The sequence below is a fragment of the Brienomyrus brachyistius genome, chromosome 4 (genome assembly GCF_023856365.1).
Source record: "Brienomyrus brachyistius isolate T26 chromosome 4, BBRACH_0.4, whole genome shotgun sequence".
Lineage (NCBI taxonomy): Eukaryota > Metazoa > Chordata > Actinopteri > Osteoglossiformes > Mormyridae > Brienomyrus > Brienomyrus brachyistius.
This window is the reverse complement of record NC_064536.1, coordinates 16,234,227-16,253,152: the sequence shown is the minus strand read 5'-3', so window position 1 is coordinate 16,253,152 and position 18,926 is coordinate 16,234,227. Positions and strand designations below refer to the sequence as shown.

At 44.6% G+C, this 18,926-nt stretch overlaps 1 protein-coding gene across 4 annotated transcripts in view; it reads left to right on the top strand.

Moving 5' to 3' along the window:
* The first annotated feature begins 3,631 nt into the window (after window positions 1-3,631).
* LOC125740076 (NACHT, LRR and PYD domains-containing protein 3-like) overlaps window positions 3,632-18,926 on the top strand; it is a 50,537-nt gene continuing 35,242 nt past the window's right edge. The window contains exons 1-9 of one of the 4 annotated variants that reach the window (XM_049010786.1): window positions 3,636-3,843; window positions 8,199-8,271; window positions 8,371-8,440; window positions 8,597-8,753; window positions 9,495-11,241; window positions 14,910-15,083; window positions 16,265-16,438; window positions 16,583-16,756; window positions 16,868-16,914. In XM_049010786.1, coding sequence (XP_048866743.1) covers window positions 8,426-8,440; window positions 8,597-8,753; window positions 9,495-11,241; window positions 14,910-15,083; window positions 16,265-16,438; window positions 16,583-16,756; window positions 16,868-16,914 — 2,488 coding nt within the window. In that variant the 5' untranslated portion in view covers window positions 3,636-3,843; window positions 8,199-8,271; window positions 8,371-8,425. Of the gene's footprint in view, window positions 3,844-8,198; window positions 8,272-8,370; window positions 8,441-8,596; window positions 8,754-9,494; window positions 11,242-14,909; window positions 15,084-16,264; window positions 16,439-16,582; window positions 16,757-16,867; window positions 16,915-18,926 lie in introns of all 4 variants that reach the window. The other 3 variants (XM_049010787.1, XM_049010788.1, XM_049010785.1) reach the window with 3 other exon arrangements.

The following is an 18,926-nucleotide window of genomic DNA, read 5'->3' as shown; positions in this document are numbered from 1 at the left end:
TTTATTATATATGTTATTTATACAAATCACATAAACTATATAACAATGCAATAATAATAATAATCCATTGTATAAAAGATACATTTAAATTACACAACATAAGAAACATCAATCATAAAAATGTAATTAATTGTAAAAAGCATTTAATCAATGCGTGTTGTGCTGTGCTTTCAGCTCTTCATATTTCTTCCATTCTACCTTTTCACAGACGATATTTTGAACCTTCTGTGCCCAAACTCCTGCTTCTGCGGCTGCCCACACTGCCTGCAGCTGCAGTGCTGACGGGTCACAGGAGGTGGGAGGGGGAGACCCTGTGTCCTGGCCAAGGCTTCAGCTGCCTTCCACTCGCTGCTCTGGTTTTAACCTGGACAGGTTGCCGGGGCGTCTGCCTGCAAGGGTGGATGCGGGTGTCAGTGGGATAGTAAAGGGAGTCTGCGGTGTTGGCGGGGTGCTATGGGTGGTTAGGGTGTCGGTGGGGGGCTATGGGTGGTTAGGGTGTCGGTGGGGGGCTATGGGTGGTTAGGGTGTCGGTGGGGGGCTATGGGTGGTCGAGCTGTCAGTGAGGGGCTATGGGTGGTTGGGGTGTCGGTGGGGGGCTATGGGTGGTTAGGGTGTCCGTGAGGGGCTATGGGTGGTTAGGGTGTCGGTGGGGGGCTATGGGTGGTTAGGGTGTCGGTGGGGGGCAATGGGTGGTCGAGCTGTCAGTGAGGGGCTATGGGTGGTTGGGGTGTCAGTGGGGGGCTATGGGTGATCGAGCTGTCAGTGAAGGGCTATGGGTGGTCGAGCTGTCAGTGAGGGGCTATGGGTGGTTGGGGTGTCGGTGGGGGGCTATGGGTGGTTAGGGTGTCGGTGAGGGGCTATGGGTGGTTAGGGTGTGGGTGGGGCAGGTAAGGGGGCATGCAGGACTGATGCAGGGAGCAGACGGGCAGGCTGGGGTTGCAGGTTAGGAGAACTGGCAGCTTCCTGCCATCTCCACACAGTCTGCCCAGACAGGTCTGGAGGGGAGGAAAAGGTGCTTTATGATGTGGTCTGCATGAGTCTGATCCTGCTGTAGTCCTGCTGCGATTCAGCCTCAACCCTGCAATCTCCTGGCCACCTGAGTGCTGTGGGCGGTCTGTCACTGCAGGTGAGGAGTGCAGAGTGAGGGGCCTGTCGGTGAGGTCAAAGAGGAAATGGAGGGGTCATGTTCCTCCTCTGGCTCTGCCTCTTCAGGGGGTCTCCTCCTTGAGTGACCCCTCTGCTTCTGCTTGTGCTCCCAGACCGCCACCGGATCCTTGACCTCGCACAGTGTTCCCATCCCAGTCTGGCCCACGTGGGCTCTCTGCACGGCCAGTGCCTCGGGTGAGGGCCGCAGGGTGAGCTCTCCATTGGACTCAATGCATAAAACTGGTGCAGAGTCCATTCTGGTAGGACAAAATATTGATCAGATCAATAAACGCAAACATATGTTGACATAATGCAAGACATAATGCAAATAGATGTTGATATATTGATATAATGCCTCCTAAAGAAGTTTGGATGCACATACATGGACATCACACCCCTTTTTAAGAAACCAGGGCTGTATTTACATTTTATAAATTGCATTAATGGCATGACTCATGGCAAATGACACTGACTACATAACTTTTTAATGTAAAAAAACATCGAGAGGGAGGTGAATACACTGTTCTATGCCATTTCAGAGGTCATTTCTTTGCAGGTTCCACATTATGAAGCAGAAGCGACAACATTCTTATGAAATATGACACACTTGATCGACAACATGAAGATCACTTGGTCAAATGATCTGCAAGGTCAGGTCAGGTTGGGGAGCATGTACTGTTGGAGAACGTTGCTGCACCCACCACACGGTTTACGAATATCGACAAAGACTGCAAAGAACCTCTGCCGATAGTCACGCATGTGCTCAATGAGAACCCTCATTGCAAGGATTTGGTCGATGGTAGACTGGTTCATACATCAGGCGAGAGTGTACACCACTTGGAAATTGAAACAGAGTAGAAAGTCCATTGAGTAACATAAACGCGCCTTGATAGTTAATTGTCTAGGGAAAAAGAAGAAGAATGTTATAAAGGAGGATGTGGAGTTGGATGCTATGGCCATCGCTCTGGCCCCTGTTCCAGCTCCTTGCTCATGACTGCCCAGCTGCAGGTTCCAGCTTCAGCCTCACATCTCCCGTACCTGGGGTGGCCACTGACATCATACACGGTGTTGAAGAAGGTCAGGTAGGCTCTCCATGTCCTGGAAGGGAGGCCGAAGGCACAGACTGCGTTTGTGCCACCCAGATCCCTTCTGGGCCGACTCAGTGACCCCAGCCGGTTCACCACAGGACCACAGTGCTGCCAGCTCCTGCTGCCCCAAATCCATCCACAGCGATAGTCTCCCAACTCGACCCAGGTCCAACCAGACCTTCCGCGTGGGCCGGACCGGCAGCAGCCCCATGGACTGCCTATAGGGCCCGAAGCTTCATATGTTCCCGAGTTTCTCTCCCACTTCCCCTTCCTCAGTCCTGGTCCCCCTGTCTGTCCCTCAGTGGCATTTCTTTGGCCCGTCCTCCCTGGTGACCTGTCAGTGATCCATACTGCTCTAGCCCCCAAGTCCTGTTCCCACTGGTGTTCCTCATTCTGTTGACCTGTGTTTGGTGCCTCATGCTCCCTCTGTCTGACCTGATTCCCCTTTGGTTCAATGCTCTGCTGCCATCTTCCCTGGTCCCTGGGTCTCATTGACGTCTGATCTTGTGTGGTTCCTGGTCCCCAGTCCCATTGGCTTTTTGTAAATGTCATGTTTCCCAGCACCAGCTCCGCCGATTCCACCTGCTTGTCCTAGTCCACTTGTTGTTTCACAGCCTAGTCCAGTCATCCCTTTCATCTCTTTTTGCTGGCTAATGATATAATCCCCATGGCAACAATAAAGACCTTTGCTAACCAAAAACCATGGGTGGATAGAACTATCCGTGAGGCAGTGAACACGTATAAAGCAGGACTCACCACCGGCGATATGTTCGCTTACAAAGCTGCTTCATATGGGGTTCGGAGTGCTGTAAAGGACATGAAACGCTGGTACCCGGAACACACAGAGTCACACTTCCACCGGGGTGACACAGACCAAATATGGCACAGACTGCACACAATCACGGACCTTACAAGTAAATGCACTGCGGCTGCAAGCGTCAGCTCTGCGTTTTTCCACAAACCTAACACATTCTATTCCTGTTTTCAGGCTAATCATGCTACTGTTAGCCACACAGCTAGCAATAGCTATTGCCTCCTAATGGAGTGCGGTGACATCATCACCATCAGAGTGTGACGTGCACAGGATGCTGAAGTGGGTCAACATCAGGAAGGCGCCTTGACCGGACAACATCTCTGGGTGCCTGCTGTGCTGACCAGCTGACCAGAGTCACCTGTCACCTCTATCTTCAACGAGTCTCTGACTCAGTCTGTCCTCACATGGTTTTAAAGATCCACCAACAGCGGTCCTACATATCTGTCAACATCAATGGGACTGCAGTGGAGAGGGTGAGCAGGGTAACCCTAAGGACTTTTTACTCTGGTGCTGTGGAAAGTGTCTTGACTGAGAACATCACCTCCCGGTCTGGGATCAGATGTGTCCAGGACATTAAAGGTGCACCAGATCGAATCTACAGTCTCTGCAAGTCATTTACTGTAGATGGAAAACCAGATCCATCAGGATCTGTCTGTCCGTCCACTGAACTGTTCCACCCTCCTTTCACTTTCCAAAACTACAAAAAAGGAAGTTGCAACTTCCTTTAGAACTAGTCATTCTCTCTCCAAGACCAGTATCACTGGGTTTTGTCTGCCTTCCTGTTCAGTTCTCAAGGTAAGACGGACAATATTTTTGCAAAATGCTTTTAGTTCCTTTTGTAGCAGTTTATGGAAATCCCAGAGTGACACGCTAAAGACCCAAGTAAAAATAATGTTAAAAAACTTTTACGAATTAATAATTTTAAATCACTATAATCAGCCGCATAAGAATGTTGCTGTGTCTTTGCGTGGGTGTCTCAGTGTTCCTCTGTGAGCTGTTTTGTGCAGGAATTCTTACTTACACAGTACTTTGTTACATTAGTTACTAGGCATGTAAGGATGAAACGCGAATCGGTTAAAAATCGATGTAAATGTATGACGATTTAAACCGGCTAATTTGGAAAACGAATCACTACTTTAGGAGTACTTTACGGTACTTTACTTAACAGAAAAAGTGGTGTAATATTACATTTGATTTCACGACGTCAGTTCCATGTCAGATGTCACTGCGTATTCCCGCCGACGTCGTATGTTAGTTTTTGGTTCTGACCGAACTAAAGATGGCGAGCAAATTTGAAATTGAGGATCGACACACAACCACAATCTTAAATCGGCGGTTTGGCAGCATGTTAGCTTTCCGATAATCACAAACGAAGACGGCGAGAAAAGCATAGACAAGACAAAAACTGTGCAAACATTGTAAAAGACTGATAACATACACAAATAGCACAACGAACATCCTTCAGCATGTCCACCCTCACCACAGTGAGCTCAGTTCACCACCGCCCGAGCGAAGATTATTAAAAGGGCAAACAACGCTAAAAAGCTGCACATGCAAGCCTTAGTTTTTGGTAATGCTTTATATTAAGTGCACCTTCATAATGCATTCATTATACATTTATAGAACATTCAGTGCACCTTCATAATGTATTCATAGAACATTCATAAGCAGCATGCAAGTACACCTAAACAGCCTTAACAGCTTTAAAATACATTAATAACAAAATTTCATGATTAAACAATTATAATGTTTGTTATTATTATATAATATTTGTTATTAATGTATATTACAACTGTTAAGGGATGTTAGGATGTAAAGGTATACATGCACGGTGTTTATGATTGATTTCTGAATACGTAATGAATACATTATGAAGGTGTACTGAGCGTTTTATGAATGCAATATAAAAGCATTATGAAGTTAATGTAAAGCGCTACCGTTTGATTTTTTTGTTATTTATTTTGATTTGGGGTTTTTTTTTAAACAGCATTTTATTCAATTTCAGTTGCACTGTTAAGAGGACACGTTTTGCACAAGTTAGAAAGATAAAGGAATATTTTTGAATATATTTTTATATATTTATATATATATATATATATATATTATATATATATATATATTTGAATATATATAATAGAAAATCATATTGTGAACTCAGAATCGTGAATCATATCGAATTGTGAGTGTATCAATTTGTTACATCTCTATTAGTTACTGAATAGACCACTGTGATAATAGTAATAAACACAGAGCTTATTTTCCGTGTGATGTACATACCAGTACATACCAGTAGAAGTTGCAGGAACTGTGTGACTAGCTTCATCACATAAACACAGTACAGTAGAAAATCGAAACTTACCATTTATTTTAAGAGTATCTGACCTCTAAAATAAAATTTAAAATGTATTTTTGCGTCATACATTTTGAGATTCCCTACAACATACAAGTAGCTTCAAGTTTCACTTATACACTGTAAAAAAATCCACAGGTTAAACTTACAAAAATTAGCTACCTAAATGCCTTCAAAATATGAACTGTTTCAAGATCTTGAGATAAAAATATAAAGCAAATTTTCTCAGCGCAGGTGACAACACAGCAAATACTGAATTCGGATTTTCTGTTTTTCGTTTTTTTTAGTTAGGCTGATTCACATTCATATTTTTTAAATGTGCCCAGAATCAAATTCCAACTCTTGGCTGTATTAACTGGGTTTAGTTGGGCTAATTTGACTTTATTTGTCAGCCAAAAAGTACAGCATTTCCTTCTAATTCAGATCTGTGGAGTGATCTATTACACTGTTTACGGTAAAGGTTCGTGTTTTACGTTGAGGGCATCATAGCATGTGTGGTTTTCTGCTGCTTCTTACCTGATCGCTGTATTTTTCTCCCAGCTACAGCTCTGTGTCTGTATGTTAAAGGCTGGTTAACATCCACAAAAGTGTAGCTGTGAGTTACTACAACCTTTAGTGCAGTCAAATGCAGTCAGTGCTTGAAGTTGATAAAAATAGATGGTGATACTCTCTTTGTTATTCAACACCAGGAGCCATTATCTCCTTGTTATTCTGTACTATATGCGGGCATTCCTCTTCTTATTCAGCACTAAGTACTGGTAGTCCCCTTGTTATTCAGTGCCAGGTGCCAGTGCTCCCCTTGTTATTCAGTACTAGGTGCCACTACTTCCTTTCTTATACAGAATCAGGTGCCAGTGCTCCCCTTCTTATTCAGTACTAGGTGCAAGTCCTCCCCTTGTTATTCAAAGTCAGTTGCCAGTACTCCCTTTGTTATTCAGTGCCAGGTGCCAGTGCTCCCTTTTTTAATCAGTTCCAGGTGCCAGTACTCCCCTTGTTATCCAGTGCCCGGTACCAGTGCTCCCCATGTTATTCAGTGCTAGGTGTCAGTACTCCCCTCTTTATTCAGAATCAGGTGCCAGTACTCCCCTTGTTATTCCGTGTCAGGTGCAAGGGCTCCCCTTGTTTTTCAAAATTAGTTGCCAGTACTCCCCTTGTTATTCAGTGCCAGGTGCCAGTGCTCCCCTTGTTATCCAGTGCCAGGTACCAGTGCTCCCCTTATTATTCAGTGTCAGGTGCCAGTGCTCCCCTTGTTATTCAGTGCCAGATGCCAGTGCTCCCCATGTTATTTTTGCCAGGTGCCAGTACTCCCGTTTTTATTAAGAATTAGGTGCAAGTACTCCCCTTGTTATTCAGTGACATGTGCCAGTGCTCCCCTTGTTATTCCGTGTTAGGTGTCAGTACTCCCCTTGTTATTCAGTGCCAGTGCTCCCCATGTTATTCAGTGCCAGGTGCTAGTACTCCTCTTTTTATTCCAAATTGGGTGCCAGTGCTCCCCTTCTTATTCAGTGCCAGGTGCCAGTGCTCCCCTTGTTATCCAGTGCCAAGTACCAGTGCTCCCCTTGTTATTCAGTGTCAGGTGCCAGTGCTCCCCTTGTTATTCAGTGCCAGGTGCCAGTACTCCCCTTGTTATCCAGTGCCAGATGCCAGTGCTCCCCAAGTTATTTAGTGCCAGGTGCCAGTACTCCCCTTTTTATTAAGAGTTAGGTGCAAGTACTCCCCTTGTTATTCAGTGACATGTGCAAGTGCTCCCCTTGTTATTCCGTGTTAGGTGTCAGTACTCCCCTTGTTATTCAGTGCCAGTGTTCCCCATGTTATTCAGTGCCAGGTGCTAGTACTCCTCTTTTTATTCCAAATTAGGTGCCAGTGCTCCACTTCTTATTCAGTGCCAGGTGCCAGTGCTCCCCTTGTTATTCAGTACTAGGTGCCAGTCCTCCCCTTGTTATTCAGAATCAGGTGTCAGTACTCCCCTTGTTATTTGATGCTAGGTGCCAGTGCTCCCCTTGTTATTCAGTACTAGGTACCAGTGCTCCCTTTTTTATTCAGTGCCAAGTGCCAGTGCTCCCCTTGTTATTCAGTGCCAGGTGCCAGTACTCCCCTTTTTATTCAGTGCCAGGTGCCAGTGCTCCCCTTGTTATTCAGTGCCAGGTGCCAGTACTCCCCTTTTTATTCAGTGCCAGGTGCCACTGCTTCCCTTGTTTCTCTGAATCAGGTGTCAGTACTCCCCTTGTTATTTGATGCCAGGTGCCAGTGCTCCCCTTGTTATTCAGTACTAGGTGCCAGTGCTCCCCTTGTTATTCAGTGCCAAGTGCCAGTGCTCCCCTTGTTATTCAGTACTAGGTGCCAGTGCTCCCCTTGTTATTCAGTGCCAAGTGCCAGTACTCCCCTTTTTATTCAGTACTAGGTGTCAGTGCTCCCCTTGTTATTCAGTGCCAGGTGCCAGTACTCCCCTTTTTATTCAGTACTAGGTGTCAGTGCTCCCCTTGTTATTCAGTGCCAGGTGCCAGTACTCCCCTTTTTATTCAGTGCCAGGTGCCAGTGCCCCCCTTGTTATTCAGTGCCAGGTGCCAGTGCCCCCCTTGTTATTCAGTGCCAGGTGCCAGTACTCTCAGCAGACATTGTGAGGTACTGGTACTCTGAAGAGAAAAACAAAGTGGTTCTGGTACTGCATGCCTGTGAGTACTGACCCACTTCAAGCACTGAATACATTGATAGAAAAGCGTATAGTTTAATCTCAGAGTATCCATTCAATATTGAAGGAACTTGCAATGTAATGGCTATACCCTTTTTGACTTAAAAACAGGGTGAAATATGGCCCATAATTATGACTCCAAATGATCAGTGGACATCTCTGCCTGTGACTACAAACTGACTGTGTGAGTAAAAACTGACCAGTTTGATTTGGTTGTAAGATATTACAGCTGCTAAATGGCTTTTGAATATAAAGCTAAGATTACTTTTGGTTTTTATTACAGAGTCAGACTGTGATACATAGGACCTGGTTTCCTTAGAGTCATAATCATCTAAACAATGGCTCACCAAGAGGTTTGGCTACAGCATTTCGGCATTTGATGCATTTTGTCCATAAAAGGCTACTTCTATACCGTACCGCCCTACACTAAATGTTATAGACCGGCTGTAACAGAATAACTTCATCTATAATATGTATAATAATATTTGATGCTGTCTTAACATGATCAGCGCATTCTCAGGGATCAGCTGGAGAATTTGGACAGAACTGGCATCGCCGACATGATGATACATTACTATGATGAAGTCGGTGCTTTCAAGGTCACGCTTGAAATCCTGAAGAACATGAATCTGAATGACCTTGCTGAGAGACTGAACCTGTGGATGTGTAATGATATTTTATCCTTTCTTGCTTTTCATATAAAATGTAATTGTTTTTAGGTCTTGAAAAATAAATAACATTGTATGGGAAATGATGGGGGGCGGCATGGTGGTGCAGTGGTTAGCACTGTCGCCTCACACCTCTGGGACCCGGGTTCGAGTCTCCGCCTGGGTCACATGTGTGTGGAGTTTGCATGTTCTCCCCATGTCGTCGTGGGGTTTCCTCCGGGTACTCCGGTTTCCCCCCACAGTCCAAAAACATGCTGAGGCTAATTGGCATTGCTAAATTGCCCGTAGGTGTGCATGTGTGAGTGAATGGTGTGTGAGTGTGCTCTGCGATGGGCTGGCCCCCCATCCTGGGTTGTTCCCTGCCTCGTGCCCGTTGCTTCCGGGATAGGCTCCGGACCCCCCGCGACCCAATAGGATAAGCGGTTTGGAAAATGGATGGATGGATGGATGGGAAATGATGAAGAGTTTGTTACTGACTGATGTTCAACATAGAAATGAATTTGAAATTCTCTCTTATTTTAGGTAACCAAGTAGGAAGAACTTTATGCTATTATCTAAGTGTATGTGGTGTTTCAGAAAAAAATGTGTATGATGTGAAACTAAAAGTTTAATTTATCACAGTCAATTAGTGAAAAACGTGTCTGTGTGTGCGTGTGTGTGTGTGTGTGTGTGTGTGTGTCTCTCATACTGGTCAGAATCCTGTTGAGAAATTGTCCATTTTCCTTCCACATTTATTCAGGGAAGCTAATGCCGGACAGAATAAAGTGTAACCTAAAGAAGCAATTTCAGCGTGTATTTGAAGGGGGAGCTAAGGAAGGACAGCCAACACTTCTCAGTGAGATTTACACAGAACTCTACATAACTGAAGGGGGAGCTGGAGGAGTCAATTATGAACATGAAGTGAGGCAGATTGAAACAGCAGCCAAGAAACGGAGAAAAGAAGATACTACAGTGAAGTGCAATGATATATTTAAACCCTTATGTGGGCGTGAGACATCTATCAGAACTGTACTCACTAAAGGGGTGGCAGGTATCGGGAAAACAGTCTCTGTTCAGAAATTTATTCTAGACTGGGCAGAAGGAAAAGCAAACCAGGACATTCACTTAATATTTGCTCTTCCTTTCCGGAACCTGAATTTGGTTGAGGGTGAATTCAGTCTGATTGAACTGCTTCACCGCTTTGACCCAGAAGTAAAGTTATTTCAATTCACTGAGCTAAGTTACCGAGTCTTGTTCATCTTTGATGGTCTGGATGAGTGTCGCCTTCCTCTAGATTTTCAGAACAATAAGAGATGGTGTGATGTAACAAAAAAAACGTCACTGGATGTGCTGTTGACTAACCTCATTAAGGGGAATCTGCTTCCATCAGCTCTCCTCTGGATAACCTCCCGGCCAGCAGCAACCAATCAGATACCTCCTGAATGCATCGACCAAGTGACCGAGATACGAGGGTTCAATGATGCCCAGAAGGAGGAGTATTTCAGGAAGAGATTTAGTGATCAGAGCCTGACTGAAAGGATTATCAGACATGTGAAATCATCAAGGAGCCTCTTCATCATGTGCCACATACCTGTGTTCTGCTGGATTTCAGCCTCTGTTCTAGAGAGTCTTTTTAGTGAATCTGACAGTGGAGAAATTCCAAGGACTCTGACTGAAATGTACACACACTTCCTGATCATTCAGGGGATTTTAAAAAATGACAAGTATAGGCTCCAGACCTCTAGGACAAACTGGTACAGAAAACTAATGGATAGATGTATGAAAAAAAATGAAACCAAGTGTATTAAATGCTTCCTTCTAAAACTTGGTAAACTGGCTTTTCGTAACCTTGAGAAAGGCAATCTTATATTTTACGAGAAAGATCTGGAACAGAGTGACCTTGATGTCAGAGAAACTTCAGTTTACTCTGGATTGTGCACAGAAGTCTTTAAAAAGGAGTATGGGTTGTACCAGGAGAAGGTGTACTGCTTTGTGCATCTGAGCATCCAGGAGTATCTCGCTGCTTTATATGTGTTTCTATCAAAGCCATCAGCTGAGCTACTGAAGACTGCAGTGGATCAGGCATTAGTGAGCAAGAATGGACACTTGGACCTCTACCTCCGCTTCCTCCTTGGCCTCTCAACAGAAACCAGTAAGAGTCTGTTAAAAAGGCTACTGGGCCAGACAAGAACCAGTTCACATAAGATTAAGGAAACAACCCAGTACATCAAGGTGAAAATACATGAGAATTTATCTCCAGAGAGGACCATCAACCTGTTTCACTGTCTGAACGAACTGGGTGACAATTCTTTAGCAGAAGAGGTTCAAAGATACCTGAATTCAAGTCTTTCAGCAAAAGATCTCTCACCTGCACAGTATTCAGCCCTGGCCTTTGTGTTACTGATGTCAGATGAGGAGCTGGATGTGTTTGATCTGAAGAAATTCTTCAGATCAGATAATGAGCACTGGAGGCTGTTGCCTGTGGTCAAGACATCCAGGACAGCTCTGTAAGTGATGTGAGGATGTAAAAACACGTCTTGTCTGGCAGTAAATCATTATAATTGTTTGAAATATATCAAATATATAATTTCTTCCTTTTCATGGATTAATGACTTGGATAGATTTGTTTTTTGATATTCTAAATGCAGATTTTATACTGACTGAGGGTAGTGATGTAGTGAAAAACACAAAAGTAGCATTTCCAATAGCATTCACTTCCGATAACTGGGGCAACATCCTAACCTGCTATAGAGTCACAGAGGGCTCTTTATCTGGAGGGTTTACAAGTGAAATGATCCTTTATTTGCACAAGTACAGGTATATTGTGTGCTTCTCTTCTCACTCCCCATGAGAGACACTGACACATTTACAGGTGAGAACAGGCTTAGGGGTCACAGTACAGGATTGGCTGGCATCCAGCTCTCCTGGAACTGGAGGTTTAAGGGCCTTGCTCATGGGCCCACAGACATGTGACTATTCTGCCAAATCCCAAACCAGCAATCGGTCAGGTCTGTTAGGTCAGCTGTTCAAACCCAGGTGAGAGGAATCTTCAGGCAATCAGTGCTCTAATTAGTAATCTGATTAGTGAGTTGCAGCGTAAACCCACAAACCCAGCAGACCTTTCTGGATAAAACTGCCCACTACAAGTTTAGAACATTGTAAGGGCTCCTTATAGCGCACTGCATCACATTCTCTCCACTAGAAGGGCTCTCACTAATACACTGCATCACATTCTCTCCACTAGAAGGGCTCTCACTAATACACTGCAACACATTCTCTCCACTGTAAGGGCTCTCACTAATATACTGCATCACATTCTCTCCACTAGAAGGGCTCTCACTAAAACACTGCATCACATTCTCTCCACTGGAAGGGCTCTCGCTAATACACTTCATCACATTCTCTCCACTAGAGGGGATCTCACTAATACACTGCATCACATTCTCTCCACTTGAAGGGCTCTCACTAATACACTTCATCACATTCTCTCCACTAGAGGGGCTCTCACTAATACACTGCATCACATTCTTTCCACTAGAGGGGCTCTCACTAATACACTGCATCACATTCCCTCCACTGGAAGGGCTCTCACTAATACACTGTATCACATTCTCTCCACTAGAGGGGCTCTCACTAATACACTTCATCACATTCTCTCCACTAGAAGGGCTCTCACTAATACACTGCATCACATTCTCTCCACTAGAAGGGCTCTCACTAATACACTGCATCACATTCTCTCCACTAGAGGGGCTCTCACTAATACACTGCATCACATTCTCTCCACTAGAGGGGCTCTCACTAATACACTGCATCACATTCTCTCCACTAGAGGGGCTCTCACTAATACACTGCATCACATTCTCTCCACTTGAAGGGCTCTCACTAATACACTTCATCACATTCACTCCACTGGAGGGGCTCTCACTAATACACTGCATCACATTCTCTCCACTAGAGGGGCTCTCACTAATACACTGCATCACATTCTCTCCACTAGAGGGGCTCTCACTAATACACTGCATCACATTCTCTCCACTAGAGGGGCTCTCACTAATACACTGCATCACATTCTCTCCTCTAGAAGGGCTCTCACTAATACACTTCATCACATTCTCTCCACTAGAAGGGCTCTCACTAATACACTGCATCACATTCTCTCCACTAGAAGGGCTCTCACTAATACACTGCATCACATTCTCTCCACTAGAGGGGCTCTCACTAATACATTGCATCACATTAACTCTACTAGAGGGGCTCTCACTAATACACTGCATCACATTCTCTCCACTAGAGGGGCTCTCACTAATACACTGCATCACATTCTCTCCACTTGAAGGGCTCTCACTAATACACTTCATCACATTCTCTCCACTGGAGGGGCTCTCACTAATACACTGCATCACATTCTCTCCACTAGAGGGGCTCTCACTAATACACTTCATCACATTCTCTCCACTAGAAGGGCTCTCACTAATACACTGCATCACATTCTCTCCACTAGAAGGGCTCTCACTAATACACTGCATCACATTCTCTCCACTAGAGGGGCTCTCACTAATACACTGCATCACATTCTCTCCACTAGAGGGGCTCTCACTAATACACTGCATCACATTCTCTCCACTAGAGGGGCTCTCACTAATACACTGCATCACATTCTCTCCTCTAGAAGGGCTCTCACTAATACACTTCATCACATTCTCTCCACTAGAAGGGCTCTCACTAATACACTGCATCACATTCTCTCCACTAGAAGGGCTCTCACTAATACACTGCATCACATTCTCTCCACCAGAGGGGCTCTCACTAATACATTGCATCACATTAACTCTACTAGAGGGGCTCTCACTAATACACTGCATCACATTCTCTCCACTAGAGGGGCTCTCACTAATACACTGCATCACATTCTCTCCACTTGAAGGGCTCTCACTAATACACTTCATCACATTCTCTCCACTGGAGGGGCTCTCACTAATACACTGCATCACATTCTCTCCAGTAGAGGGGCTCTCACTAATACACTGCATAACATTCTCTCCACTAGAGGGGCTCTCACTAATACACTGCATCACATTCTCTCCACTAGAGGGGCTCTCACTAATACACTGCATCACATTCTCTCCACTGGAAGGGCTCTCACTAATACACTGCATCACATTCTCTCCACTGGAAGGGCTCTCACTAATACACTGCATCACATTCTCTCCACTGGAAGGGCTCTCACTAATACACTGCATCACATTCTCTCCACTGGAAGGGCTCTCACTAATACACTGCATCACATTCTCTCCACTGGAAGGGCTCTCACTAATACACTTCATCACATTCTCTCCACTGGAAGGGCTCTCACTAATACACTTCATCACATTCTCTCCACTAGAGGGGCTCTCACTAACACACTGCATCACATTCTCTCCACTTGAAGGGCTCTCACTAATACACTGCATCACATTCTCTCCACTAGAGGGGCTCTCACTAATACACTGCATCACATTCTCTCCACTAGATGGGCTCTCACTAATACACTGCATCACATTCTCTCCACTTGAAGGGCTCTCACTAATACACTTCATCACATTCTCTCCACTAGAGGGGCTCTCACTAATACACTGCATCACATTCTCTCCACTTGAAGGGCTCTCACTAATACACTGCATCACATTCTCTCCAGTAGAGGGACTCTCACTAATACACTGCATCACATTCTCTCCACTAGAGGGGCTCTCACTAATACACTGCATCACATTCTCTCCACTAGAGGGGCTCTCACTAATACACTGCATCACATTCTCTCCTCTAGAAGGGCTCTCACTAATACACTGCATCACATTCTCTCCACTGGAAGGGCTCTCACTAATACACTGCATCACATTCTCTCCACTGGAAGGGCTCTCACTAATACACTTCATCGCATCTTCTTGCTGTGTAAGGCACCATAAATGGTGCTAAATCGTGTAATGGGAAGCTAATAGTGACATTTTCACCTTTCCATAGGGAAATTTTGTGATGTTTTATCAGCCATGGGGGCACTAGGGCGGCGTCTGCCCCCCCATTCCCCTCTTAGTCCCCCAGTGGCCTGTGCTGCTCACTTGTTTTAATGTTGCTGTCAGTACTATTAACACTGTGTAGGTTATATATGTGTCTGTCTTAACATATTTTCTTTTTCCAGGCTGAACAGCTGTAATCTCACAGAGAAATGCTGTGACTCGCTGGCTTTAACTCTCAGATCAAACTCCTCTCCCCTGAGAGAGCTGGACCTGAGTAACAATGACCTGCAGGATTCAGGGGTGAAGCTGCTCTCTGCTGGACTGGGGGATTCACACTGTAAGCTGGAGATACTAAGGTCAGTCCAGTTTGACCGTACAAATACTAAACTGGTACTTTAATATTATAAAGTGTTTCTGTGGCTGCAAGGACTGTCAGAGAAGCGAACCACTGCACTCACACCATGTCATTCCTACCAAGCAGGTATCAATTTACACTTTTTACTTTCCAGTTCTTTATATTTTTCAGAAAAGAGGACATGATACATATGTTTTGTTTTAGTATGGTGATAGTGATTTAATATTGTTATACTATATACTAGAGTAAATGCATGGGCTGGACTTTGTACATTTTATATATTTATTCCTATTTACTGTATTTCCTCCCTGTTCAATGACAATAAAGGCTTTCTGTTCTGTCCTATTAATGTTCTGCTTCAGCGTCACCCAAAGCATAACTGAGTAACATAATGAAACCACAGTCTGCTGGATTAAGTTAAATTCACTTTATTTCTGCAGCTGAACATAACAAACACAATGACACACAATTAATGTGTATAACAATCATTTAACTGGAGACAACAGACACAAAGAACACTGGAAAATGTAATTATATCCCGGTACTAACCTGCTTCAGTGGTTTACAGTAAATACAATAATTTGCTTATTTAAATAATGAAATTTGTCTTATTAAAAAATTACCCCCCCACCCCACTGTAAAAAGTCTGGTTACACCCCTGTCAGACAGAAGGGGCAGGTGCCCAGGCACCCTTACCCCCCCCACCCCACTTTAAAAGATCTGGTTACGCCCCTGTCAGAAAGAAGGGGCAGGTGCCCAGGCACCCTTACCCCCCCACCCCACTGTAAAAGGTCTGGTTATGCCCCTGTCAGACAGAAGGGGCAGGTGCCCAGGCACCCTTACCCCCCCACCCCACTGTAAAAGGTCTGGTTATGCCCCTGTCAGAAAGAAGGGGCAGGTGCCCAGGCACCCTTACCCCCCCCCCACCCCACTGTAAATGGTCTGGTTAGATGGTGCTAAATCGTGTAATGGGCAGCTAATAGTGACATTTTCACCTTTCCATAGGGAAATTTTGTGATGTTTTATCAGCCATGGGGGCACTAGGGCGGCGTCTGCCCCCCCATTCCCCTCTGAGTCCCCCAATGGCCTGTGCTGCCTGCTTGTTTTAATGTTGCTGTCAGTACTATTAACACTGTGTAGGTTATATATGTGTTTGTGTCTTAACATATTTTCTTTTTCCAGGCTGAACAGCTGTAATCTCACAGAGAAATGCTGTGACTCGCTGGCTTTAACTCTCAGATCAAACTCCTCTCCCCTGAGAGAGCTGGACCTGAGTGACAATGACCTGCAGGATTCAGGAGTGAAGCTGCTCTCTGCTGGACTGGGAGATTCACACTGTAAACTGGAGATACTGAGGTTAATATTACTGGGAATTCCACACTGTAACCTGTAATTACTGAAATCTTAATTGAACTCATCTGAAATCATTTACTAAAAAGTAATACTCATAGTCGTGAGGTGTTTTTATCTGTTGGAAATATATTGTCTGTCTCTTTGCAGGCTGCCATTCTGTAGAGTCACAAAAGAAGGCTGTTCTTCCCTGGCTTCAGCTCTGAGGTCAAACCCCTCACACTTGAGAGAGCTGGACCTGAGCTACAATCACCCAGGAGACTCAGGAGTGAAGCTGCTCTCTGCTCTACTGGAGGATCCCAGCTGTAAACTGGAGAAGCTGAAGTGAGTACAGAGTGTGTGTCTGACACGCTACAAATACTTATGCAGGTATGTGAAGAGGCACCAACAAATAAATGGATACAGCAGCACTATGTCATTCTGCTTCTCCTATAGTGTGGATCACGGTGGAGAGTGCAGGACCAGACCAGGGGTCCAGAAATGTAAGTGTGTTTGCATGTTTGTTTTTTTAAATAATACCATTAATGCTATGTTATGGTTGTATTCACACAATTATTGTGATGAGTTTGGCTTTTTTCACTGTGTGTAGATGGTTTTCCATGTTTGTGTTTAGGTGAGTTTCTGTTTGTGTGATTTTGTACAACATCCAAATGAGAAAAATAAAACATCAAAATCATCACCAAAAATACTATCAATTAATTTAGCCGTTTTAAAAAATATTTTTTACAAATATTTTATAGCTGCTCATATTATCTTTGTGTGGGAGTGTAAGATGGTTAAAATATATTCTGATGTAGATGTAGATGTACATCTTTAATTTCACAAAAAAAAAGAATCCTTTGCATTTTGCACATGTCGTGAGTGTATGTTTTCTGTGTGAGATTCGCTAGTATTGTCCTAAGACGGCAGCCGTAGGCAGTGACACTGAACCGGCTCAAGTGAGAAATGTGAATCTGCATTTTTACAGGGTGATTGTGGAACACTCCTTAATATTCACGAAAGAATATTCCTAAATGGCCACTGAATGCCTTAAACAAGGGGTGACCAATTCCAGTACTGGGGGGCCAGAGCCCTGGACATTTTTGGGTTTCCCCCTCATTTAACACACCTGAATTCTAGTGATGTGTCGGTCGCGAACGAAACGGCTCTCGGAGCCGGCTCTTTGAAGAGAACTATCGGAGCCGGCTCCCGCCTGTGAGCCGGAGTCAGAGCCGCTCTTTTTCTTTCTCTATTTTTTTTACACCCGCACGGATTGGTCAACTACACGATGCGTGTCTGCACTGAGCAGGAGGGGGAGGGGCGCTGCTACAGGGTGCGTTCGACTTGGGCTTTAAGTCGTCTTGCTCTTCTGATGTTTTTGTACCATATGACATGGTCACGGATGGTGACGTTTTGCAGCGCCGGCTGAAGTCTGACAAAGCAAACTAACCATGATGCATTGCGTTGGGACCAGAATGCAATCCCTAAAGCCAGCGCTGCAAACGGCAGCGTGAAGTCGAACGCACCCACAGATAAATACAGCAATCGTACGCGCAGACAGAAAAACAGGAGGGAAGGAGGCGCGCGACAAAATGAGTGACTGCAGGAAAGGGAGTAAAATTTGGAAACGTTTCAATTGCATAGATAATACAAAGTCAGAGTGTAGAGCTTGCAAGGTTAAAATCTCATATCGAACAGGCTCTACAAATAACCTGCATTGGCACATGAGAACTGTACATCCATCAGTGCAGTGGGAAGAAAAAAGACAAGCAAGTGAACCTGCTACTAATGAAAGAGACAGTTTGTCTACTGCAGTTTGTCAATGTCTACACCGTCATCCAGTACAGCACCACAACCACCTAGACCTACAACCTAGAGCTCTATGAGACAGTTTGTGCAAAAAGCTATGACTCCAGTAAAACAGAAAACAATTGATGAGGAACTGGCTAAAATAATTGCACTGTGAATTCAACTGCTTGTGCTAATTACTATACAGCTCTTGAGCTGAATCATTTATGGTGGAACAGGGAAAGAACTAAGCTACACTGGGCTCCAGCCCTCCAGGACTGTATTTGGGTAGCCCTGCCTTAGACAGAAAAAACAGGCAGGGCATGTCGATGTTCACTGGCCAATCAGGCAGTATTATATACATGTTAATGAGCCAGCCAATCATGTAGGGCTTCGCTCATGAATATTAATAAGATTTCCCGAACTACTCCGGTACAAGAAATTTGCGCCCGGGACACACTGGGATGTGTGGCGGAAAATATTGAATTTAATTTCGGCGCCCATGTTAACAGATTAGAACGGCCACATGCCTGCACAAGATGCGGAGCACAAGCCTCATCTAGAATCACGTGCGCGGTAAGCGGTTCTCTATGGAAGCGTATTACATTCATTTTATTTATTTTTCTGAATTAATGAGACGACCTTTTTGTTTTTCATGATGCGTGATCTGTGTAGTTCAATCCGCTTTTATTGATGGTTTGTAGATGGTATTATCATTAGTTTGCCG